The 23,609-nt window shown below is 41.2% G+C and overlaps 1 protein-coding gene across 3 annotated transcripts; it reads right to left on the bottom strand.

The window, feature by feature from the left end:
- Window positions 1–6,087: 6,087 nt before the first annotated feature.
- Window positions 6,088–18,786, bottom strand: RAD51 (RAD51 recombinase). 3 transcript variants are annotated; one of them, XM_052811884.1, is made up of 11 exons: window positions 18,671–18,735; window positions 17,962–18,081; window positions 17,408–17,520; window positions 16,789–16,926; window positions 15,512–15,629; window positions 14,800–14,891; window positions 13,805–13,899; window positions 9,092–9,205; window positions 8,130–8,259; window positions 7,096–7,217; window positions 6,088–6,790 (listed from the first exon to the last, which is right to left on the bottom strand). In XM_052811884.1, the coding sequence occupies exons 3-11, from the start codon at window positions 17,492–17,494 to the stop codon at window positions 6,667–6,669; spliced, it is 1,020 nt and encodes a 339-aa protein (XP_052667844.1). In that variant the 5' UTR covers window positions 17,495–17,520; window positions 17,962–18,081; window positions 18,671–18,735; the 3' UTR covers window positions 6,088–6,666. The 3 variants fall into 3 exon arrangements, with proteins under 3 accessions (XP_052667844.1, XP_052667845.1, XP_052667843.1); XM_052811885.1 differs by lacking the exon at window positions 17,962–18,081 and having other exon boundaries at window positions 18,671–18,786; XM_052811883.1 differs by lacking the exon at window positions 18,671–18,735 and having other exon boundaries at window positions 17,962–18,418.
- Window positions 18,787–23,609: the final 4,823 nt, after the last annotated feature.

Genomic DNA, 23,609 nt, shown 5'->3' with positions numbered 1-23,609 from the left:
GGGTTTCTGAGTCGGGGAATTGTTACTGTGGGTTTCTGCTGCCATGTGTTCAGCCTCAAAACGAACCCAAGATGGGGGGCGGGGGAGACGGACACAATGCTGATGACATCTATCTCATGGACCAGCAGCTGCAGGTCAGGGATCCACCATTACCCTCCAGCCCACTCACTTTGAGGATGTTTCCTCTGCGTTAGTAGCATGAACACTGAATTCTGGGGGATAAATCTGCAAACCTGCCTGTGCTCGATGCAGGGAGAGCTGAAATATCCTGGTTTATGCAGCTGGAACTTTGGCACGATGTAAGAAAGAGCAACGCAATATCTGGGGTGTGTGGCTCTGCAGGTGCTCATGCCCAACGGGAGAAGGCAGAAACCTTTCAAATCTTACAGGCTGGTGGATATAACAGGAGATATATAAACGGCAATGGCTGGATTTATAGGCAGGAGGGTTAAGCCTCCATATCACTTGACTCTTGCCCTTGTCTCTAGCAGGAATTCGAGTTGGTTTGGGCTGTGGTGAAACAAGGACTCTGTCTGGGAAGAAAAACAGGTCTTAGGAAAAGCTGGAAGCTTAGTTCTGGCCCCAAGAGGGCTGTGGTGACGGAGCAACTGTGCAAAGGCTGGAGATGGCTCATCTCTTGGGTCCAGACGTTTACAAACCAGCTGGGTTCAGACTCTGGAAATGGTGTTGAAATACTCCTGAAAGGGTCTGCACATCTCCTGCAAGGCTGGGTGCAGAAGCCCTCTCCTCCAGCAGCCATAGGCTTCCGAGGGAATTAATTTGCTTCTCCATCACTTAATAAACCGGTCCTAAAAGTCCTGCTCAAAGAAGATGATGCCAGCGTACCCAGGGATGCCACGCATGGTCTGACAGCCTTTCTTTTCCCGTAATTAAAAGCAATTCAAGGAGTGTTTGCATGCTGGCGGGGAGGGAGAGTGTCCTGCCAGCGAGAAGAAGGGGGCCGAAATGAGAAAGTCCCCTCTGGCATGTGTAATGGGGAAATAATCACCGCTCGCCGTCAACTGGCTGTTGTTTCTGGGCGAGCACAAGGCAGGGCAGCGCAGGCTGCTTGGCCAGGGACCAGCTCCCCCCCGCCGCCGTCTCGCCCCTGGGAGGGAGAAGAGATTAATCCACCGTCACCGCAGATTAATGCTGACAGGAGGGCTGGCCCGCGACAAGATAGATGACAGGGTTACACGGCAATGCGTGAGAAGCCAGCCCCTCTCCATCCAGCATGGTTTTCCTTGCGTGACTGCTTTCCTCCTCTCTTCCAGCCAGCTCCCACCTTGGGAAAGGCGCCTTTAACCCGTTCCTGCCCACCGATGGATGGGGAGCGCACGCGAGGCCGGAGGAGACGTGGGGCAGGAGGGGAAACCTGGGACCAGGGTCAGATGTAGAATAAAAATGACGCAAACCCACTTTGTTCTGGGGGCAGCTTCGTTTGCTCGTTAGCCTTGCCAGACACACAGCCTCCCTGGACCTAGAGGGTCCTTCAACATCTACAGCATCCATAATCTGTTTGCTCAGTCTCCAATAAATTCACACGCGTGCATTTCTGGCAGTGGTTGAGCACTCAGGTTTTTATTGCAGCTGTAGATACAACTCCTTGCTTTGCTCAGTGCACCCAATTGGAAGTCCCGGCACTCCCAGGCTTCACCCAGAATGTCTTCTGAACCCTCTCAGGTGCCACCCAGGTGCTGTGGTCGCTCTGCTTTTCCCTCTATTTCATACACTTAATCATCTAAAACTGTTACTTAAGCAAGTCACAGAGCAAAGCATACATAAAGTTGACTTTTATTGTGCTTTCTGTCCCAAGATTGCTTTAATCAAATATTAAGAATATTAATTTCACTTTTCTGTCCGAGGTGTAGTGCAGAAGATGACCCCACAGCTACAGGATGGATTTGATGGTCGTTAGCTAGAGAAGCGCTGGAGCTCATTAACCCTGACCAGCCAGGCTCAAAGATTCACTTTCGTTTCCAAGTTTCTACTCCAGCAAAGCCTTTCCCTGGGGGGTGGTGGTGGTGGAGATTTGCACACAACTGAACTTTTCTCTTTTTCCAGCAGATTTAGATGTTTTTAAAATGTGTGATGGACCATCAGTGATTAAAGGATCATATTTTATACAAAATATGGACAAAGAAACAAGTACAGTCAAGTTACAAACAAGCTCCAGCTAAAGAAAATTAAAAACCCTCAGGATAAATTTAAGAAGCAGTAGAATACAACTAGTTTAATAAAAATGAACAATTTTAAGTGAAATTTGAAGTCCTGCAGTTTATTTTCTGAAAAGGTGTGAGGATACACCACCTCCGCCTTCTTCCCCCCTCTTGCACCTCCCCAAAATCCATTCCACACTCAAACACCTTTCAGTGTACCAAAACAGCAACTTGCTGTCATTTGCTGCACAGGAAGAATAAAAACATTACCTTTGTTTTCAGGCTGGTGATGAAATCTTTGGCTTTGCTATTAGTTTCTGGTAAGATGTTATAAAGATTTTGGATGTAACTTTAAGCTGCAGTGTTCCCTCCATTTTACTTTTCTTCTTCATCCATTTGAAGCCTCAAGGTTACAGTTGTTAAAACCTCCTTTGTGTATTGCATTTAATAACTGGACAAACAAATATTGAGTGCTCCAAAGTGTGTTTAAAGCCCCAGAGTGTAGCTGGGTTATACAGGTATTTTCTGCCTTTCCTGGAAAAGGACACAGTCCACTTGAGTGAGACAGAGGAAAGAAAGATGTAACTCTATGGAACAGAGAAACTAATTTATATTTTATCTGAAAATAAAGGCTGAAACTACCCGACAGGGAAACAGTAGATCATGCATGGTTGTTGTAGTCCCAGCAGGAGTTGACAATTTGTCCTTTCAGTTCTTTTCACCGTCAACAGTGAGGTCTGTGCCAGGAAGGATGGAGGATTAAAGCTGCATTTCAATAGCATAAACACACATTGATCAATCTTATAAGAAAAACCACCACAGCCAAGACTAATACACACTATCAGCCAAGGTCAGCAGCATAACGATAAACTCAAGTACAAGTTTGTGTAGTTTAATTAACTTATGCAGTGAAAATAACTAAGTGTGACCTTAGACTTTGGACACTTCTACCTTTGGTTATTTTTCTCCTCCCTGTCTAGAGTAACACAGGTTGTACGAGGTCACCCCGTAAGGCTGATGCTGCAACCTCAGGTCTTGGTGGGGAAACTGAGGCACCAGGAATACTGAACTGAGATAACATAAACCAGACGCAGAGATCCGATTGTTTTGGGTCTGGGTTGGGACCTTTAAAAAAGATTCCTCCCCACAATTAAAAACACATCCCAGTGAAGCACTGTTGTCACACAGTGGGTTTGTGTATTTGCAAAGCTAATAAAAAGGGTGAACTGGAGCCACTGAGCAGCACTTTACACTTGCACCACCACAGCTGCATCTGGAAAAATTTAGCATTTGCTTCTAAAGCTGGGTAGTTGGGAAAACTTCACTGACCGCACACCACGACATACAGCCAGGCAGCTATCTGTCTGCAAAGCGAGATGCGTGGAGTTAGGAGATGTAGCTGTTCTCTTCTAAAGAAAACAGGAATATTTCTCAACATGACTCTACACTCGTGTCCTTCCAACTGTGAGCCTCGCTTCGCTCCTTGCGGTCTCTGTGCTTTGCATTTGTATTACGAGGGGTTTTTAATTTGTGTACAAAATGCAAGTTGCGTGTGGCTAATAGCATCGCCAACTCTTCTGGCAATTCAAACCAGATGCAGCCGCGGATGGGCAGAGCCTGCGTGACTGGTAACGAACCGGTGCTGAGGGAGCAGCGGCCGATCCCGGCAGCAAAGCAGACAGCTGTTTGGAGACTAACACAACTCTCAAGGGAAACGTGGAAACAAAACACTGCAGACTATCTATGTTGGTTTAATTCATCAAACCGCTCTCCATCGTGCTCCAGTAAGGCACGAGTAGTTCAGAGTAATGCACGTACTTCTGTATGCATTTCAATTCAGTTGTAGCTTCCTTTTCACCTCTAGACATGGGTTCAAACATAGCAAAAGTTGGCTGGATGAACGTGAGCCAGACAATTGCGCAAACACATAAAAACACACTTTAGAATTTAAAAGTGAATATGATTTCTCATCATATTCCACTTCCTTGAGAGGAACTTTTGGGGCAACACTGAGAGAACTATTTCAAGGAGACAGCAGGAAAAATGTTTACTAAAGGAATATTAATTATGCCTCCTTGAGGTTGAAACAACATTGACAATAAGCTTATTTAATTAGTGTTTCATAGCATTGTGTCGTAAGCAACTTAAACCCTCTATGGAAATACTTGCCTGTGCAGCTGCTACAGGGATGTCATAAATGGCTTGAGAAAGATCTTTTGAAAAAGGTTCTTGTGTTTAAAAGAAACAGACCAAAACCACCTCCAAGTTCAGTCTAAGCCATATAACAGCTTAGAGGAACAAATATTTCCTAGATTCTTCACCTTTGCTCTCCCAAAGTCACAAACCTTTCAGCTAGCGAAGTACTGCAGGCTATTAGAAAAATAGGTTTCCATGCTGAGCACTACATGAAGAGAGAGGACTTCAGATATAATTTTAGTTGTTCAAAGACCTAAGCAGACTTTGAAAAGGAAGAAAAAAAAAGGTTCTATTAAATTGAATTACACAGCGCTAACATACAAAGAGATGCAAACAGCAGGGGACTACGATATAGGTGTGGCAAAACTCCTTCTCCACAAAGGACACTGAAGAGAAGCAACAGAGCAGAAAAGAAACATGACTTTGACTTTTACTGTAGCCAAAAGCAATAAAACAAACCGTTCCATCGTCCCATAACGTGTCATTTATACCTAAATGATACTACACCATACGTACATGTTTACAAAGTCGGGCTTAAAAACCAAAAACCACTTGGTTACCTGTAAGCAACTTTCTGCAGGGGCAGCATGAGACATTTCATTTCAGAGATCAACCTTCTGCCAAACTTCAGGTCTGGGCTCTTAAAACCAGAAAGGCTAGAACTTCTCAGACATCTGGACTTTTCGGACAGGGCATAACATTGCCTTTTACTCTAGTCTCACTCCTGAAGACAGCTGAAAGTCTTTGCCCGATTTCCCCACCCTCCCTCCCAGAAGTATCAGCCTATTACAGACCCCAGCCACATCAGGTTTCAGCCAACATCATTAACATCTGGAACACTTTAGGCAACAACAGGATCATGTCAGACAACAGCAATCATAGACAGTATGTTGTACCATCTTCACCTACACGTAGGGCAAGTCTGAGTAACAAGTGCATCCTGAACCTGTGCCACTACAAAGACTGAACATCTCAGTTCCTTACCGATGAGTTCAACCCCAATTTAATCCCCTAGTTAACATTTTTACAAGCTTTGATTCTTGAAACTTAGCTGCAGACAATGGTGACAGCAATGGCCTTTTGTGCACATCTTCTGAATAGAAACAGCAGACACTCCGTGGCTACGCAGAATTTAAGAACAAAGGCATTCAGCTATGAGACAGCAGACAACTTTCTATCTCATGAGATTTAGTAGTCAATATAGCACAAGTATTTATGTACCTGAATAAATGTAGCCTATGCCTGCTAGCCTGTAAGAGACAGTTGGATCCCACTGTATGTATTCTTCATTATTCGTCCCAGAAAAATTGTGCCAGAGAAAAAGAACAAGGAAAATACTTTTTGCTGCCAACCACCATATGGTATTATTCTCTTTAATCAAGTTTAGAGTAGTTCACAATAGCATAGCTTATATAAAAATATTGCATAATATAAAAGAACCTTTTTAACTCAAAAATTCTTAAAAGACATCTACAGGGCACTTAGAGCACAGTTGCACTGCACATCTCAAATCAAGGAGTTGATGCATTTTGTTACCACTCAGAGGAAGAAAAAAACATCCAGACTGAGATTCACTGAAGATTTATGCATCTTCTTACTACCTGCAGATAAAAAATGCCTCAGTCTGAATTAACACCTGGCTGAAGCCCAGAAACCTGTAACATCATCAATATTTTCATGGTCCTTTTTATTAAAAGCAGATTTCCACAGAGGATTAATGAAATACAAAAAATGTAATTGAAATGTAAATTAACAGTTCCCAAAACCTAGCATGTTGCACCATCCAAAACAAAATTAATATAAAGAATATGAATGGTGATCATCATCAATCCTAGCAATATCCTCAAATTCTTGTTGTGGAATACCATTCTGCTTTATTTTGTAATTAAAGCAATCCATTAAGTATTTAAGTCACCACTGTTCTTATTTGACAAACCCACCAGTGAACCCAGGTTATGAACTACGGCCACATACTCTTAGATTTTACTCTGCTATGTCCACTGGTAGAATCCAGCTGGAGCAACAGACGTGAGGAAAAGACAAAGGCTATGGTCCTCTGAAAACGTTCTCAAGAAACCACGTTAATCTAACATGTGGCTAAAGCCCAGAATGGGAGATCTCTTCCAAGCAACACCTCCAGATGTGTCTCAAAGTGTATTTACCTGATGGACTTCTATGCTGAAATACAACAGATTGCTCTGCCAGCATTTGAACAGCAGCTGTGTTGGGAAAGCATCTGTAAGGTGCCACAAAGAAAGGAGCGTTTTATGGACACCTAGTCTTGGATTACATGGGAAATGAAATGGAGTCTTCAGTCTTTAGCATCTCCCACTCCATCAGCATTAATAGCAAACATTGCTTCAGCCTCAGGAAGGCAAGGAGAGTCATAAATTTTACATATTCTGGTTTCACCTCGGCCTTTTCGCAGATACAGTCTAATAGGGAGAAGGAAAAAAAACAGGTAAGGGCATGTAGCCTACTTTTAGTAAATCATTATCATAATCACTAAAACATTATGTTAGTACATGAGTACAGAACACTGTAGAGCTATAAGAACTTCTGAAAATGTTGTGTTGATTTTACTGCAGATTAATGAGTGCTCAGAATGGCACTCATTTGTGAGAAGCAGGCTGTATTTGCCATTGACAGACTATATAGAAACCCAAAATTTAAAGGTACTTAGCTAGTTTCACAAAATCTTCCAAAACAAGTCTAATGGCATGATAATCTATTCTCTCACCTTGTGGTGGAAGCATGTGCTATGATATTTCCTCCTATAGGTTTTTTGGGATCTGCAGCAAACATGGCTGCTCCATCTACTTGTGCTACCACTTGGTTAGTGATCACAACTGCCACGCCAAACTGTAAGGAGAAAAGCAATAAATCAAAATCAATTTATTTTCCACAATCTGAACAAAGGAAAAGAAAAAAGGCAGGCAGAAAAAAAGAAAAAAGGCAGGCAGAAAAAAAGAAAAAAGGCAGGCAGAAAAAAAGAAAAAAGGCAGGCAGAAAAAAAGAAAAAAGGCAGGCAGAAAAAAAGAAAAAAGGCAGGCAGAAAAAAAGAAAAAAGGCAGGCAGAAAAAAAGAAAAAAGGCAGGCAGAAAAAAAGAAAAAAGGCAGGCAGAAAAAAAGAAAAAAGGCAGGCAGAAAAAAAGAAAAAAGGCAGGCAGAAAAAAAGAAAAAAGGCAGGCAGAAAAAAAGAAAAAAGGCAGGCAGAAAAAAAGAAAAAAGGCAGGCAGAAAAAAAGAAAAAAGGCAGGCAGAAAAAAAGAAAAAAGGCAGGCAGAAAAAAAGAAAAAAGGCAGGCAGAAAAAAAGAAAAAAGGCAGGCAGAAAAAAAGAAAAAAGGCAGGCAGAAAAAAAGAAAAAAGGCAGGCAGAAAAAAAGAAAAAAGGCAGGCAGAAAAAAAGAAAAAAGGCAGGCAGAAAAAAAGAAAAAAGGCAGGCAGAAAAAAAGAAAAAAGGCAGGCAGAAAAAAAGAAAAAAGGCAGGCAGAAAAAAAGAAAAAAGGCAGGCAGAAAAAAAGAAAAAAGGCAGGCAGAAAAAAAGAAAAAAGGCAGGCAGAAAAAAAGAAAAAAGAAAAATAAAGAAGAGACACATGCATGCACTTCTGCTGCCCTCTCTGCTGTCCATAGCCACTTTATCATGCATCTCAAAACAAAATGGAAGCAGACACTGAGCGGGCAGAAAGCCATTTGTACAACACTGCTAAGCTTTACAAGAGAAAGAAAACTGATCACCAGTCCTTTAGAGACTAAAGCAAAGTTCATAGTTTACCTCATCTGCAAGTCGAAGAAGCATACGCAGAAATCTGGCCAGATGCATCTGTCTAGCTGACAGCTCACCTCTTCCTGAGTAATCTGTCCGATAAAGGGCTGTGGCACTGTCCACTATCAGCAGCGCGTATCTGGAGAAGTACAAGGTTCTCATCAACATTTCCAGGCACGAATAACGCCTCCATGGGTGCATGACAGCACCCAGCAAATTCTAAGGCTGCATACAGATGTGGATGTAAGCTCCTCTCAACCTGTCAGTTAGCAGAATTATTATTTTTAACAACACTGACTTGATCTGTAATGTTCAGATTACTAACTATATGATAAAACCCAGTAAACCCTAAGAAAGTGGCTGCATGATTAAAAACTTAGATTTACCGTACTCTTATAAACTAGCCCAGAATTTAACCTATCGACACCACAGATATTCTGTGGACAGGTTCCTATACACATCATACCACCACCTCCTTCCCTCTAAAGGGGCCCATAAATCTTAAGTTTCAAGCTAAAGCCGTCTGCGCAGGTTCAGTGCTTGGCACGCTCTACATCAACACTCTGTTTCTGAAAACAATTATAAACTGATCTTTAAAATTGTTCCTCAGGCTGGCACTTGTTCTTTGTAAAGTAACATCAGTTGTCACAGTTCAAGTCAGTCACTGTCACCCAACATTTCAACAGCAAGAGGTATTAACTGACAACTGATTGCTGATACACCAAGCTTATTATCTGGATATGCCAAAGCACAATCCAATGTGAGAGTAACAAAGCCTGATCTAATGGAGCTAAGCACTGAAGAAAGCAAGTATACTGCAAAAAAGTTAACTTTTGAAGTAAACAATTACTTTGACGTTTCACAATTATGTAATCTATACTTCTCTTGCAGTTGTTCATCATCTACAGGTAGCTTTATAATATGATTATGTGCCAGCACAAAAATCACTCCATCTAAATCAGTCTTATTACCGTGATTCAGCCATCATAGCAGATGCCTGATACAGGAGCTGGGTCTGATGATCTGTGTTAAAACCTCGAGCGTATGCCACATTATCTAGGACATCACTGCCAGACAAGCCATATCTGGAGAAATCCGTGAAAAAGAAAAATAAAAACCTTTAAGTGACAACTTCATCAATAGGAGTTATCTAGCAGGTTTACCTAAAGACGAGAATAAAAATTCACATTCTTGGGAGAGTCTTAGAGATAAAAACAGACAGAAAAAAATGCAACACAACTTGGGGATGAAAAGAGAACAGAATGATTGGAAACCATTTTTAAAGACTATTTTCCTGTCTAGGAACAATAGTAAAGTAGAACACCAGACATTTTCCTCAAAATAAAACGACAGGCAAGGAAAGCTACCATTCTGGAACAGAATATTCTGAAAGCAGTATATTGGTAATAAAAAGCAGTGATAAACAGCCTCCCACCTGCAATACCTCTGTCAGTGGTTTACAATAATATTATTATTATTAATAATAATAATATAAAACCAATATCTTGCATTTAAATTATTTTTATGGCACTTTGAGAAATCCCTTAGAATTTGGCGAACCAGTTGGTTATCCTCCTTGGATCTGAAATGTAGTAATATTTTTTCCAATGAGAGAACACATACATAATTTGTTCTCATTTTTCATTTCACACTACAGCATATTTCACAGAATTACAGACTCTTTCAAGTTGAAAGGGATCTCTGTGGATCATTCCCCTCCCTGCTCAAAGCAGGATCAGCTGCAGCAGGTTGCTCAGGACTGTGTCCAGTCACATTTTGAACATCTTCAAGGATGGAGTCTCCACCACCTCTCTGGGCAACCTGTTCTAATGTTTGGCCACAGTGAACACTAAAACCTTGCTACCTTTTGCATACCTCACCACATTCAACTCCAGACAGACTTGGCCTTCCCAACCCCATTTCTGCATGCTTGGACAGTGCCTCTATATTCCTCCCAGGTCCCCTGTCCCTGCTTCCACCTCTTGTATGCCTCCTTTTTACATTTAACAGCAGCTCCTTGTTCATCCATATCAGCCCCCAACTGCCTTTGCTTGATTGCCTATTCAACAGGATGGACTGTTCTTGAACTTGGAGGAGTTGATCCTTGACAATCAGCCAGCCCTCCTACATCCCTCTTCATTCAAAGAGCGTGTCCCATGGGATTCTTCCAAGCAGATCCCTGAAGAGGTAAAAGTCCACTCTCCTGAAGTCTACTATTGCGATCCCACTTAATGCCTTGCACCTGTCTCAGGATCCTGAACTCCACCATCTCATGGTCACTGCTTCTCTGCCATCACAATGAGTTTTTAGGCCTGAAACTGCACACAGATGTCTAACTCCTCCCATTTGTTCCCCATTCTGCATGCATGAGTGTACAGGCATTTTGGAAAGGCATACTTAAAATGTCTACGTAAAGCAAATTAAATGGAGTGCGTACATCAGTGGTACACTGAATGCAGAAGCACACATCAATGGACATAAGTGCATGTTCAGTTGGCAAGATGTGCTGAGAGAAGAGTGCAAAACTTTTCTGTTGTCACAGAACTATTTTTTAGATTCTGCCTGAAGACCCAGGTCAAAGAGGGCTCTCCGGTGAAGGACCACAACTTCTAACAATACAGTTTTACACTCTAATGACACTAGTATGGCTGAATTTGGCTTTCATCAGTGAACAGTATGAAAGATCCAAGTCACACCAAAATACATCAAATTAAGAACATGAATTAAGGTAAGTATCTTTATGACTTCAGTATTCTGCTTTTCACAGCTGGACACCTAACATCTCCCTCCCTAATTCAACTTCTAGGCTAAGCATAGCTTTGAACAGTACACTTTTAGAATCACAGTTACCAATTAAATTTGTTACCTGCATGATAGCTATTAACAAATCCAATAATCCAACCTTACTAGGCTACTGGCACCTTATGTTTGAAAGTGAATAAGAGCCAATCCTGACTAGCATTTTGAAGCAAGACCACACTGAAATATTATATATTCAAGATTAAAGTCAAGGGTGCTAGTCAAATATTTGGCAAATCAGTAGACTACAGAAAGAAATTAGTTGAAAGATGGTTAGCCTCCATCCTAGCTGAGCTGAAGAAAAAGACTGAGGGCTGATGGGATGGAACTGACTGGAAGAAGTACTCTGTGTATACAGCCACGAACAGATACCCTCTTATGGATGTACCTATGACTGCTGCAAACATCATTTCACTTTCTCATCAGTGCCCAAAAGGGCAATGTTGCCAAATACCCACTGGTGACAGGGAATATAGGAGTCATCCTCTACTTGCTGCAGGAAAAGCCAGCAGTGTTAGATCAAATTGTCTTCAATGAGAGTTAACAGGATTTAGTTGGTACTGTCCCCAGATGATTAGGAAGCACAGATTCCCTTCCAGTAGCAAAAAAGTGAGGGAAATTACTTCCTGCAGAGGAACAATTACACAATAGCTGTGGGGAGAGAGTAGCAGCAGAAAGAGGGGAGAGGAATAGTAATACCAGATGTTTCCAAAGTGAACATCTGTCAAATTAACCTCTAAGACCTGTGCGAAATGTCTTCCAAAGATTTTTTTTTTGGCTTTCAGTAACAAACCATCCAAATCCAGTACTGATCCAAATCTTCAGCTTACTATTTTTTAATAACTTGACCTTACTTCATTCATTTAGGATGGTATGTCAATTAGATCATCTCCCTCTATAAAGAAAATGAAGAATCTCTTGTGGGCTAGCATGTCATATTGGTTTGGTATTAAATCTTACTTGATTTTTCTACCTACTGTCATGGAAAGGCCCATAAATACTGGCCTTACCTCATAAATCTGTGGTGCTACTAAAAAGCAGCAGTCCTACCCTTTCATTCTCTCTGCTTCCAGCTGCTCATTCTTGCCCCATCCTTTGCTCCAGCACCAGCAATTTATGCTGCCCTGCTTTGAACCACATTAGCAACTGCTCTGCTTCAGCCTACAGCCTAACAGCCACTCATGCCAACACTGTGGGGCAAAAGGAATGGCAGGACTGCCTGCAGTGGCACAGAATCAAGCCTCATTAAACCAAATTAAAACTTAAGTTTCTGCCCCATAGAGACTGTTAGCTATGCAGCATGATATTACAAAGCAGACATACTGTGAAATCAGCCTATGGCATAAGGAAGGCAGCTTTGCCTAAGAGGCCACATGGAGTCTTGGCAAAAAAAAAAATCATTTCGTGAAAAAAAAAAACCAAAAAACATACACTGAGGAATGATGAAGGGTAAAACCAAAGAAACTTTAGAGAAAACATCTATAATGATAGGCCAGGCCTTGAAGTATACTCAAAGGCTGCTTGAAGGAAACACAGTCACTTGGCAATTAAGTCTTTCTTCTCTAAATGCATGGTAAAAAAAAAAAAAAAAAAAAGGAAGACAGTTGCTTTTTAAGCTAGGATATTTGTACAAAAGTTTTTAAAATACTATTTAAAAAACCCCACATACACAGCCTGAAAAACTATGAACCTAAATCAGACTAGCAAAAGTGTAGTAGAAAACAGGCCAATTGATTTTATCTTTGCAGAACATCTGAGCCTCTGTATTCAAATCAGCCCAGCCTTGCTGCATGATTTTGGCTTGCAGCTTAGAAACACCTTATTACTTCCCAAAGAAAGTGCACAGCTTACTGACATGAACATTCTAATCCGTATCTAGGTGGAAATATTTTTTAAAACTACCATCTAACTGAAATTGTTAATCTGAAGCTTAGGCCCAAATTCCAATCTGAATTATTGCATTCTGCATCCTTAAAATTCCTCTCCTACTTCAGTCAGTTATGACATGCTTCACAGCCCTTCCCAAAGCATTGGGCTACTTTTCTGTTCAAGCTGATGCAATTTCAGCAATTGATAAGCACTGCAAGATAAATAAATACTTCAACCCAAGTTCACTGAAGCTGCATAAATATATCTTGATATTTAATTGAAACAACAATCACAGAGAATTAAACCCCATAGAAGCAGTTTTAATTTTGAGAAAGTCTAAAGAAATCACAAGACCAGAAGTAGCTCCTTTTTCTAATGTGCAAAACCAGTACTTCAGGCTTTTTAGTCTAACCAGAATCTCTGTGTAGACAGCAGTATTTTTATTTGGGTAATTAACTTTTACTTTCCAGTTGGTATAAAAGACACATCAGAACATTCTGAGATAGAGGCAGGAGATGAGAAAACAGCTTTTCAACCGGACAGTGGTTGCTGTCATATTTCCTAACAAAAATTTGCCAGCTGGTGTTCCAATAACCTTTTTGCAAAATAATCTTTGTTTCAAGGTAATGCTATTGACAGAATTTAAGAAAAATCTTTGAATGTATTTCACTAACAGTAAAACTGAATTTGAAAGAGACACTAGTAGGAAGTGAAGACATCATATTCCAGGGGACAATGATGTTAGCTGCTGTCATATCTAAGTAAAACTAGAAACTTTGTTTGTAAAATACAGCTAATGAAGTGGCCTGACATGCATGTAGGTAGGCAGACAACTAGAATACAGAAAGGTTTTCGTTTGGTTGGTTTTTTTAGGGACAGGTCTTACTGCAACAGCTCTGTGAATTTGAGGAGACAGGCTGATTTACACAGTGATCCTTATTAACTAAGTTGTCCCATGAGTAAATGTATTCCTTTCTTCAACTAATGCTAGTTTACTTCTAGCCCTAAGTACAGACCTTTCAGCCACAGCAAGAAGACGTTCTGGACGGAAGGTCCCTTCTGTATCAATATACATAGCTTTTCCTTCACCACCACCTCGGTCAATGGGAAGCTAAAGGAAAAGCAAATGAATGAACATGAAATAAAGTATCAACAAATAATCCAGTTACTGCCTTACACCCTCAACTGATATCATACAATAAATAACATACCAAGCTATTGTGATTAAAGGCACATTTGTCAGGGAAAAGTGAGAAGAAAGATTCCTGGTTTCGATCTCTGATACCTACATAAAAGGACAGGTGCTGTGCTTTGAGCTGGTAACTTTAGGTGCATAATGGTGTTAACTAAGTGATCAAATTAAGCCCAAAGCCTCTAATATTTTATGAAATAGCAACCTCTATAAAGTAATAAACACTATTATTTGTTTAAACTAAGATTAGAAAAAAGGTTATTCCAAACTGATCCACTGTTGGATCACAAGAGCCAGCTGAAGGCTTTTACAAAAGTAAAGTGAAGAAAGCTTAGGATTTGTTAGCAAAAAAAAAAAAAAAAAAAAGGCAGCTAGTCAAAGAAACTCATTGAACCCAGCACAGTTTCTTCTTTTTCAACACTCTCGGTGATAAGAAAGGTTCTCTGCAGTCTAGAGCACCTGAAGAGAGATCAAACGCTTCTCTGCATTTAAGACCTAAAATTACACTACAAGGCTAACGTGTTAAATTTTGTTGTCAGAATACTGAGAGAAAAAAAAAAAAGCTACAGAACATGTTAAACACAGGCAAAAACCATCACAAATTTAATTGCTGCTAAAATAACCCTAGCAGGCAGATTAAGAATGAAACAAAAGATCCTAGAAAGCTGCGAGTACAACCAAGGGTGCTGCAAATACTCACGTTCTGTGCAGCTGTTTACACATATCACATTTGTATTGGTTGAGAAAAGTGCACAAATTAGCAAATATCCAAAAGCTGTGTTGTCCGAATACTTGATTTTAATAAAGTGGACTACTCACTTGACAGGTTACTGCCAGGGTATGACACAATTGTGTTTTTCCAGTACGAAATTCCCCAAATAACTCTGTTATGGACCCTGTTTCTATTCCTCCTGAAGGGAAAATAAAAATAAAGATAATAATGATGATGATGATAACAATAACAATAAGAAGAAGAACAACAATAATAATAATTTAAAAAGTCACATACTTCAATCAAAGACCGCATATTAAGTATTACATTTACAGAGACTCAGTTAAACACTTACTTTGGTTAAAAGTTTCAAAACTCTAATTGGAAAAACTGGTTTTCATGCTGAAGTTTGTTCATGTTGCAGATAAGAAGTTTAAGTAAGTGTATTTCTAAAGATGCTGAAAAGCTGAAAGGACTTGTTTTGATTTTTTGATTACAAGTAGGAATGGAGAGAAGATATACCTGATTTTGTTTTCTTGAAATAGGTCATAGACTAGAATAAACTAGAAACATCCAAAATGAACAGCTTTGGGTATTGCATCATGACTAAAAGGTTTTAAACCTATTTCTGCAGCTTTTAAAAGAAAATCAATTGTGATAAAAGAGAGCAGTACCTGAGGAGATTTTTCCTTCAACCAGAACTTGTGTGTCTTATGTGGTTTTGTACAAGGATCATGTTCGGGGGGGGGGGGGGGGGGGGGGGGGGGGGGGGGAAGCAGGTAACTAAGGCTAACCAATAAAGAGAAATAAAATTATTACCTTGAAGAAGTTTGTCAAGTTCTTTGGACCCAGTGGTGATCTGGATGATCTCTGACCTTCGCTGGTGGAATTCTGTTGCTGTGGTGAAACCCATCGGAACCAGTTTAGCTGCTTCAGCCTAAAAAAAACCAAACTAAGCAGTGCAAGGAGAGTTCATCCCATTCATTTACACCCTCTAGTAATTAATACTGTAATTTTCTATTTTGTGAAATGGAGAAGCACCTCCATATAATTTGATGCATACATTTTATTTTATGGACCATGTATTAGTTGGTACCTCTGAAAAGAGCTGAACTTCTGCTCAAAGAAAAAGCTTCAACACCCATTTTGTGTATTTTATGGAAATCTTCCCCCCCTCATCCCCCACCCTTTTAGTTCAGTTTTGTCCCTGTGAAACTTGAAATACTTAGGAAAGGCATACACCCTATTAGGAATGCTGTCTTGCTAATAGTGAATAAATATGCAAAGTAAGAAAAGTATTGGAGTTAAACATTGTGCTAGGTCAGATTTCGATAAATGAGAACTAGTTTGGCAGAAACTCCACATTCTGAACTGGAAGATGCTGTGAAATTACAACTCAGGCTTCACTCTCAGTCCCCAGAAGTAAACCCCAGGTCTCATGGTGAATATCTACCCAAGGTACAAAATTAGCATGCTTAAGAACAACATAACAGAACAAACACTGTACTGGGTCAGTCCAGTCGTTATAATGCAGTATCCTCTGCCTTGACAACTGCCAACAGTGGATACTTAGGGAAAGAGTTTAACAAGGCAGAGAACAAGGGACTGACCTTCTATCTAATATTTCCTCTGGGTTCGGTTAGCGAGCTTCTTGATCTTAACATTACCCCACAAACATTCCACTTAGCCCCTTTTTAAACCAATTTATGCTACAGATGTCCACCATGTCTTGGGACAAGGACTTCCATAACTTAATTACAGCCTGTATGAAAAACTACTTTCTTTGCTTTAGGCTTATCATAAGCCTTCTTATCATGAGAAATATGGAGCTAGAAATAATAGTAATCTCAGGCATATGCTCCATACTTTCCACAATTTTTATAGACCTTTCTAATAGTCCCTCCCTCTTCGTTTCTTGAAGCTGATCCTAGTGGTTTTTGTCTCTTCTCATCAAAAGTTACCTCATACCTCTAATCATCTTTACTGCCCTTCTCGGCATATCATTAATGGAGACCAAAATCACCAGAACACTTTAAGCCAGTAGAAATAAAACTTCTTGAATATCTTGGCTTAAAGCTTTTCCGTAACATCCTTACCAAGATTTTGTCAGCTTTGGCTTCACTGATGCCTTTAATATTTAGTAGCTCCTTCTTTGGTGCATAAGCAACTGCCTCAACTGTGTGAAATCCAGCTTCTTCTAATTTCTTCACATCATTTGCATTTATACCACATTGCTGAAAGGGAGGGGAGGAAAAAGGACACACTAAGACACAAATACCTTAATCTAATTTCCACTGAATACCTTCAACTGTCTTCAGCAGATTTGGATCAAACTCTGTTATTACAAGTCAGCATACTGAATGTTACCTCCCTATTCACTTACACAGAAAGAACCACAAAAAATAAAATCCTTTTACCAGTGTAATGTTTGCATAAGCTACTAACTATATAGATGGCATAGAACAGACAGAAGATATCATTCTCTGTTTGGTTTAATAGATGCTGGAGGTAACCAATGCATGTTAGGAAATGGGATGCAGCAAGGCAACATAACATAAAACATGATTTAACATGTTGGGTTTTTTGTTTTATTTTGGTTTTTTGACAAAATGCAAGTAAGAATTTAGCAACACAATTTTCAGATACAAGTTGTGTTTAAGGAAAAAGACTAGCAGATTTCTTGAAAAGTTACCATAGACCTAACTCCTTACCTACCTCTAACCTAGATATGAGCTGTGGTCCAAAGCTCTCTTCCTCTGCTGATGTATCTGCATTTGCTTCGAACTGTACCTGCATAGCCATTGCACCAAGTATTCAGGACAGCCCCACTAGAAGAAAACCAAATACTGTGATGTAACATACACCATTCAAGCAAGATACACGTGCAAAATGTTTCAAAATATGTTAACAGATCATCCAAAGTAGTATGTGATGGTTTTCTCCCCTCCCACTTAGCTTGTGGTAAGCGAGTGCCGTAAGAAATACCTTTTGTGTGCTTTCTTACATAGTATTAAACATTAAAAACAAAAAAAAACCCAAACAACTCTTGTGTTACCTGGTAGGGAATAATAAGAAGCTTAATAGAGAGCTCCACAGTATTTAGGAATATAATACAACAAAACTAGTTTGCTATTAGCAGTATCTCATCACTGCTGTTAGCAGTATCTTGGTCATGTTAGGAGATGTAGTACATGAAGCTGGCGCTTGACATTCTAGCTTGGCTGTGCCTAAGAGATGGCCCTCCTGACACCCACAAACACTGCTCACACCTTGCAGAAGTCTGAAGGGATCTTTAGATTCCCCCACCGCCAGCACTGCAATGCATCTGCACCACCTTCCCGAGTGCTAAGCAGAGGAGCACGATGGGAGGCACGAAGAGTCAAGGGGAACTGAATGAAATAAGGAAATTTACCTACTCTTTGGAAGTAACCCTCCTCAGGTGACTTCGGCTCGGGGCTTGGCAGGAGCCAGATACCGAAATCACTAGCAGCACCTCCCGGAGACCAACCGCCCATGTGGAGCCAAGGAGAGCCCCGAGCAGGCACACTAGTGACAACGACGCTATCGGAGCAAGCCTGCTTAGCCCAGTCTCCCCCGCCGGAGCCAAATACCCCCGGGCAGGCAGCAGAAACCCGCAGCAAGCACACATGCTCCAAGCCGTCGCCCACCGCTCACCCCAGCCTTTATCGACTTCTCCACGCACCACGCTTTAGAATTCCCTTGGTTTTCCTCCACCGGCTACTCCCACCTTGCCTAATTTTATCATTTCTTCTAATTTTCCCCTCACAAGTCTGCCCCAGGTGACGCCCCTCCCCGTCCCTCAGGCCGCCCGAGGCCTCTCCCCCGGCCGCTCGCCAGGCCCAACCGGTCACCGGGGCGCAGGCCGCTGTTTACCCGCCCGCTCCCCCCCCGCCGGAGAGAACCGGAGAAGGAGAGTGGAGGCGGAGGAGGGGGCCGGCTGGGCCCCGGGTCGCTCACCCCGCGGCGGGCCCGGGCCCGGCCCAGCTCCGGGCCGTTACGCTCGCAGACAGCACCCGCCGCCGCCGCCGCCGGCGGTTCGGAAGAGCCCGCCACTGCGTCACGTGACGGCGCGCGCGCAAAGCCCCGCCCCTCCCCGCCGGAGCCTTAAAGGGGCCGCTCCCCTTCTGCCCGCCCGGGAGCGCGCGTGTGCGCGGGCGGTGCAGCGAACACCTGCGTGAAACGAGACCGCGGTGAGGGGCATCGGGGCGGGGATGAAGATCGGCTCGTAAAGATCACGCATACAGCCCCGGCTTCGGCAGGGCGGTCTTTCTTTTTTCTTTCCTTTTTTTTTTTTAAAGATAAGCATGAACCTGTGACTCTGCTCATTAAACTGAACCCATTCTAAAGGCCGGAGTACGTTTCCGAGCAATAAGCCCCTCTCTCCCGCTGTGCTGTAGCTTATGCCAGTACCCGAGAAGGAAAAGGCTGGAGATTAAGACATGTCTGGAGCAGAGGTTGGAGTCCCAGGGTGGAAGCCCCTTCCCTCGGGGTATTTGTCCAAATTAAGTCTCAATCTAATGAATTTGAGGAAAGCCGTTTGCCTCGAAGCCTTGCTGGGCAAGGATGGAAGCCTCCTCAGCGCATACAAGTAAAGTTTTCCATTAGCTTTTAAAGATGAAGGATGATGGATTGTGGGGGGACAGCTGGGGAAGAACGCTGCTTGAGCTACAGGAAGACCAGCAAGGCACCGAGGGTGCTGGAAGAAGGATGTTTTGCCCTCTTGCACTGTTTTCATGGGTAAGAAGCTGTGTCTGCATTATTTCCCCTCCGTTTCCATAAAAATAAATCCCGTTTGAGCGGTGAAAGCTCTTCCCCTATACAAAAGCAGCTGTTAAAATAGCGGAAGCATTTTATATGTAGCAATTTCATTGATGAGTTAGCTGAGGAGTGGAAGCTGGGAGCAGGGGGAGCCTAGGGATGCCTCTCTGCATGTAGGAAAAGTTTCTTCCAGCCTTTCCACCCTGGTCACCCTTGGAAGTAAAATACTGGGCGAGATGGACTTCTGCGTGACAAGCAAGGGTAATGCTAAATAGGAAAATCTGCACTGCACCAATGCTTTTCATTTCTTCAGATTGACAAGGAATTCATTCTGCCCCCAGCTTTGTTTATTAGTACCAAATAAGTACCAGTTTATTATGACAAAACATAGCAGTGTCATGTTATCATGGACCCTGACAAGAAACTATTCGGACACTAGACAAAGCATCATAATCAAAACAGCTGCGGGCCAGGCACGTTAGAAATATCTGCAGAGTTTTTATGCTTTTCATTAAAATGTTTATTAAACCCATTTTAGTGCTGGTAAGCTATCAGGAGCTAAAGGACATGAGGTTTTAAAGAGGTATCAGCCTAGCATTAAATATATGAGAATATTTACACAGCCAGCTTTAAAAAGGCCTATTAACAACTCAAATGGGAATCTAACAGCACAGAAGTAGGAGGAAAGGATACACACCTGAGGTTCACTTTGTACATACCGTCATACCTCATGTGCACTGTATCCTGACTAGTTAGAAAAGAAAATTAAGGTAAAGGCCTCTTGTCCATTTGTACCCTGAAGGGTATATGGCAATGCGCATCATAGTGCACATAATTATATTAATTGTCCTCCATCACATGGGCAAGACCAAGTGAAAAGAGATGGAGATCTGGACATGAATTGTTCACAGGTGACAAGAGCCTGTTTCCTGCCTGTCCTCAAGTGCCTGACCCTGTAATTGCACAAAATACGTCATTACTTGAGAGCTCACTACCCCACAGGTCCAAGGGCGTAAACTGTTTGGCTTTCCTGTTGCTCCTTAGAGCTCAAGTATTAAATGAGCACAGGATTTTTGAGAGGAGGTCGACTGACTTATCAGTAGCTTCTCTGTTATGGTGAATAACTGGTCAAGGACATGCAGCAGGTGCTAATGCAGTGCTGCCCCATTACTGAAGAAAATGATTAGAAAAGCCTTCCTTGGCTCAGGACTTTTATTAGATCATTGAAGATTATTGATTATTGTATACAGGAGCGATCTCCTGCCCACCTGTAAGAAGATACGAAGCTGTGAAGTTGGGAAGTCTCCCTGTCGTACGCGGGTAGGTAAGCAAAAGGTGTTTGTTTCTACTGGTAAAGGTTGTTTTTACTCACTCCCTTAGTATTGTAACAGCGTGGCTGATAAATCCAGAGCTTTTCAGGTTAGCGTAGGTGGTATCAGCCTGTGATAACCGAGTGTTTCCAAATCAAAGGAGATAATCGCAGCTGCTGAGCAGCAAGTTCTGCAGTTCCATCTCCCAGTCTTCCATGGATCCATGTTTACAAGATCATATGGGCTGGAACCAAGAGATTTGGTATTTATGGGTTGTATGAGGATGAAAAGTAATTCTATGAGAATCCACTCACAAGCTCCATAAGCCATCCTGGAGGGTAGAAGGGTAATCAGACTTAGGACACAGCTGAAGAGAAGCTTGCAGCAATGAATGAGTCCAGCAGTGGAGGACTGCAGCTCTTAGATGTGCTCCAACGTCGATACTTGCATGCAGGCAGAAACCATCTTACCCATAACAGGTACCACACAAATCAAAATAGGTTGCCTGGCCTTAAGCGATAGGGCATATGTGTCTATAACATGACAACACATGTCAATAAACACTCAAAACACACAGATATTTAGAGTTGTGAATGTAAGCTCTATTTGCACAGTACATTTTACCACCACAAAGCCACACTGGGTGTTTTCAGAACAAGCAGTGTGAAAGGCATGAGCCTCTTTACAGAAATCTCTTTTCCCAAAACTAGTTTTCAAGTTCAGAGAAAAATGGACCATTAGTTGCAGTCACGGACCATACAGCAGGGAATGAGGAAAAATTCTTAGAAAGAGGAAGCATTCAGAAAATAATCCTAATTTTCTCCTTAAAAAACAAGCAAGCCCAGCTCAAGATGTGAACATGCCACTGGAATATTGTGTATGTGATGCTCATGACTGACCTTTGCTAACCCAGCAGCAGAAGCTGACAGAACAGCATGCTATTGGCATTCATAACTGAAATCCTGTAACCACTTGCATTACAAGGTCAGGCAATGTTAAGAGCAGTTTACAACCGATGGCAGAAGATGGCTTTTTTAATTCTAAGATCCCGTATCAACCTGAAGAGAACTTCAAGTGACTTAACAGGACAGCAGAGCCAACTTTCACTAAAAGAATATCAAAAGGAAGTTTTACCAGTCTCTATAGAACACTAAGTATATTCAGGTATCCAAGTGCACAGTATAAACTGAAATACATGGAACACTTCAGAATCTCATACCCGAGGAAATACTTTTCATGGTCCCTCTACTGACTTAAATCCAATCATTGTGTATTTTAAAACTTCACAAACAAAAGATACTAGAATTAAAGCAGATGAGCTTGTGTACAAGTCTAAGCTATTAAATATAATTAAATCTTCCATATCTAATAGTTAATTTGAATTTACCTGCTACATCTTCAGAGTGGCATATCTTGTATAAATATCCTATTTAGAAATCATTTTCCACTAAGAAGTCTTTTTCCTCCATATTTTTTGGAAACACTGGGATATCAAACGTTGGTGTTAGTAACTTCCATTGCTGCAACTGAAGTACTGCTAGAGCTGCAAGGAGAGAAATTACTAGGCATTTTGCAGAGTTCAGATTTAGAAACATTAAGCTGTTTCAACAATGTGAAGCAATAATGCCCTTTAAAGAACCTGGTTTGCAAATGGTAGATGCCCTGACTCGGAGATGGAGAGGTACAGCAAGGAAGTTGATTGAATACCAGAATTTTACGTCAGTTCCTGAGCTAGCCAAACACTCGCTTCAGTGCTAGGCTGTCCTTTCATCTCACTCTAAATTGCAAACATGATCAATTGGTCATTTTACTTTTGGATATTCCTCAAAGCATTGCCATATGTTTAAATGGATACGTTCTCCACTAGTGTTTCTATCTTCTGTCCAGGTTTTGGAATGTTTCCCATGAAAACTAAGGTTTGGAACATGAAAGCAGAGTATTACTAATAATGCACAATAATTTGCATCCTCATTATTTAACCTTTTGCCAATGAGCTGAAGAATTTACTATGCATTTAAGACAACAAAACAGAGGTCACAAGAGGCTTTTGCATTTATATATACAGAAAGATGTCAGTCTTAAGTTAGCAATATTGAAGGACCATAAAAGATTCCTTTCCTGTAACATACTAGAACTTGGATGTGGTTGAGATTCTCCTGGAATTCACACTTATGCTGGGGCATAAGTGCTCATGGATGATCTCCAAATTTACAACAAGTGCTTTAAATTAAATGCAATAAAACAATGTGCACTATTACTGATATCCATGAATTAATCATTAAAGAAAGCCACAGTCAAAACAACATTCCAACTGTATTAGTATGAAAACACGATAGTGCTCATTCTTTCACAGCTAGTATTATATTACCAAATATGAAATAAGAATCATCATCTATAGACTTTTTTTTTCCTAGAAAAGTAAATTAATTCTCGAAACATAAATAATTTCTTCTCCCTTACCTTTTCCCCCATCCTTAAAAGTGGTACAGCCATAACTTGAGATCTAATCTGAGCTTTACTCCATGAATCACAGTGGATTGTTGAAGGAAATAAGAGTTCTCTAATATTATATATCCAGCTTTATGATTGAGCAAGGGTTACAATAAGCACTGTGTGTGAAAAGCTTTAGTAATGGCATTCTCATCAAAATTTGACTTGCAAAATAATATAGTTTTTGTAAATGTATTCTCTCTGTGAAGATTTTAACAGTAATACATCAAGTCCTATAGATGACAGATGTTATGATCTTTAAGTCCTAATTCCCTGGAAGGAGTTTAAATAAGAGTGTCAAGTACAAATATAAATTAAATATGAAAAAGGGACTGCTT

Source organism: Harpia harpyja, chromosome 16 (genome assembly GCF_026419915.1).
Source record: "Harpia harpyja isolate bHarHar1 chromosome 16, bHarHar1 primary haplotype, whole genome shotgun sequence".
In the NCBI taxonomy this organism is placed as follows: domain Eukaryota; kingdom Metazoa; phylum Chordata; class Aves; order Accipitriformes; family Accipitridae; genus Harpia; species Harpia harpyja.
Note: the sequence above shows the minus strand (reverse complement) of the source record. Positions and strands in the feature narration are given on the sequence as shown.

Coding starts and splice junctions, on each gene's coding strand:
- RAD51 (XM_052811885.1), bottom strand. CDS start 17,494: ATGGCTATGCAGGTACAGTTCGAAGCAAATGCAGATACATCAGCAGAG. Junction 15,630..16,788: donor CCAAAGCTGACAAAATCTTG/GTAAGGATGTTA, acceptor GGTTTTTTTTAG/GCTGAAGCAGCTAAACTGGT. Junction 14,892..15,511: donor ACTTGACAAACTTCTTCAAG/GTAATAATTTTA, acceptor TTTTCCCTTCAG/GAGGAATAGAAACAGGGTCC.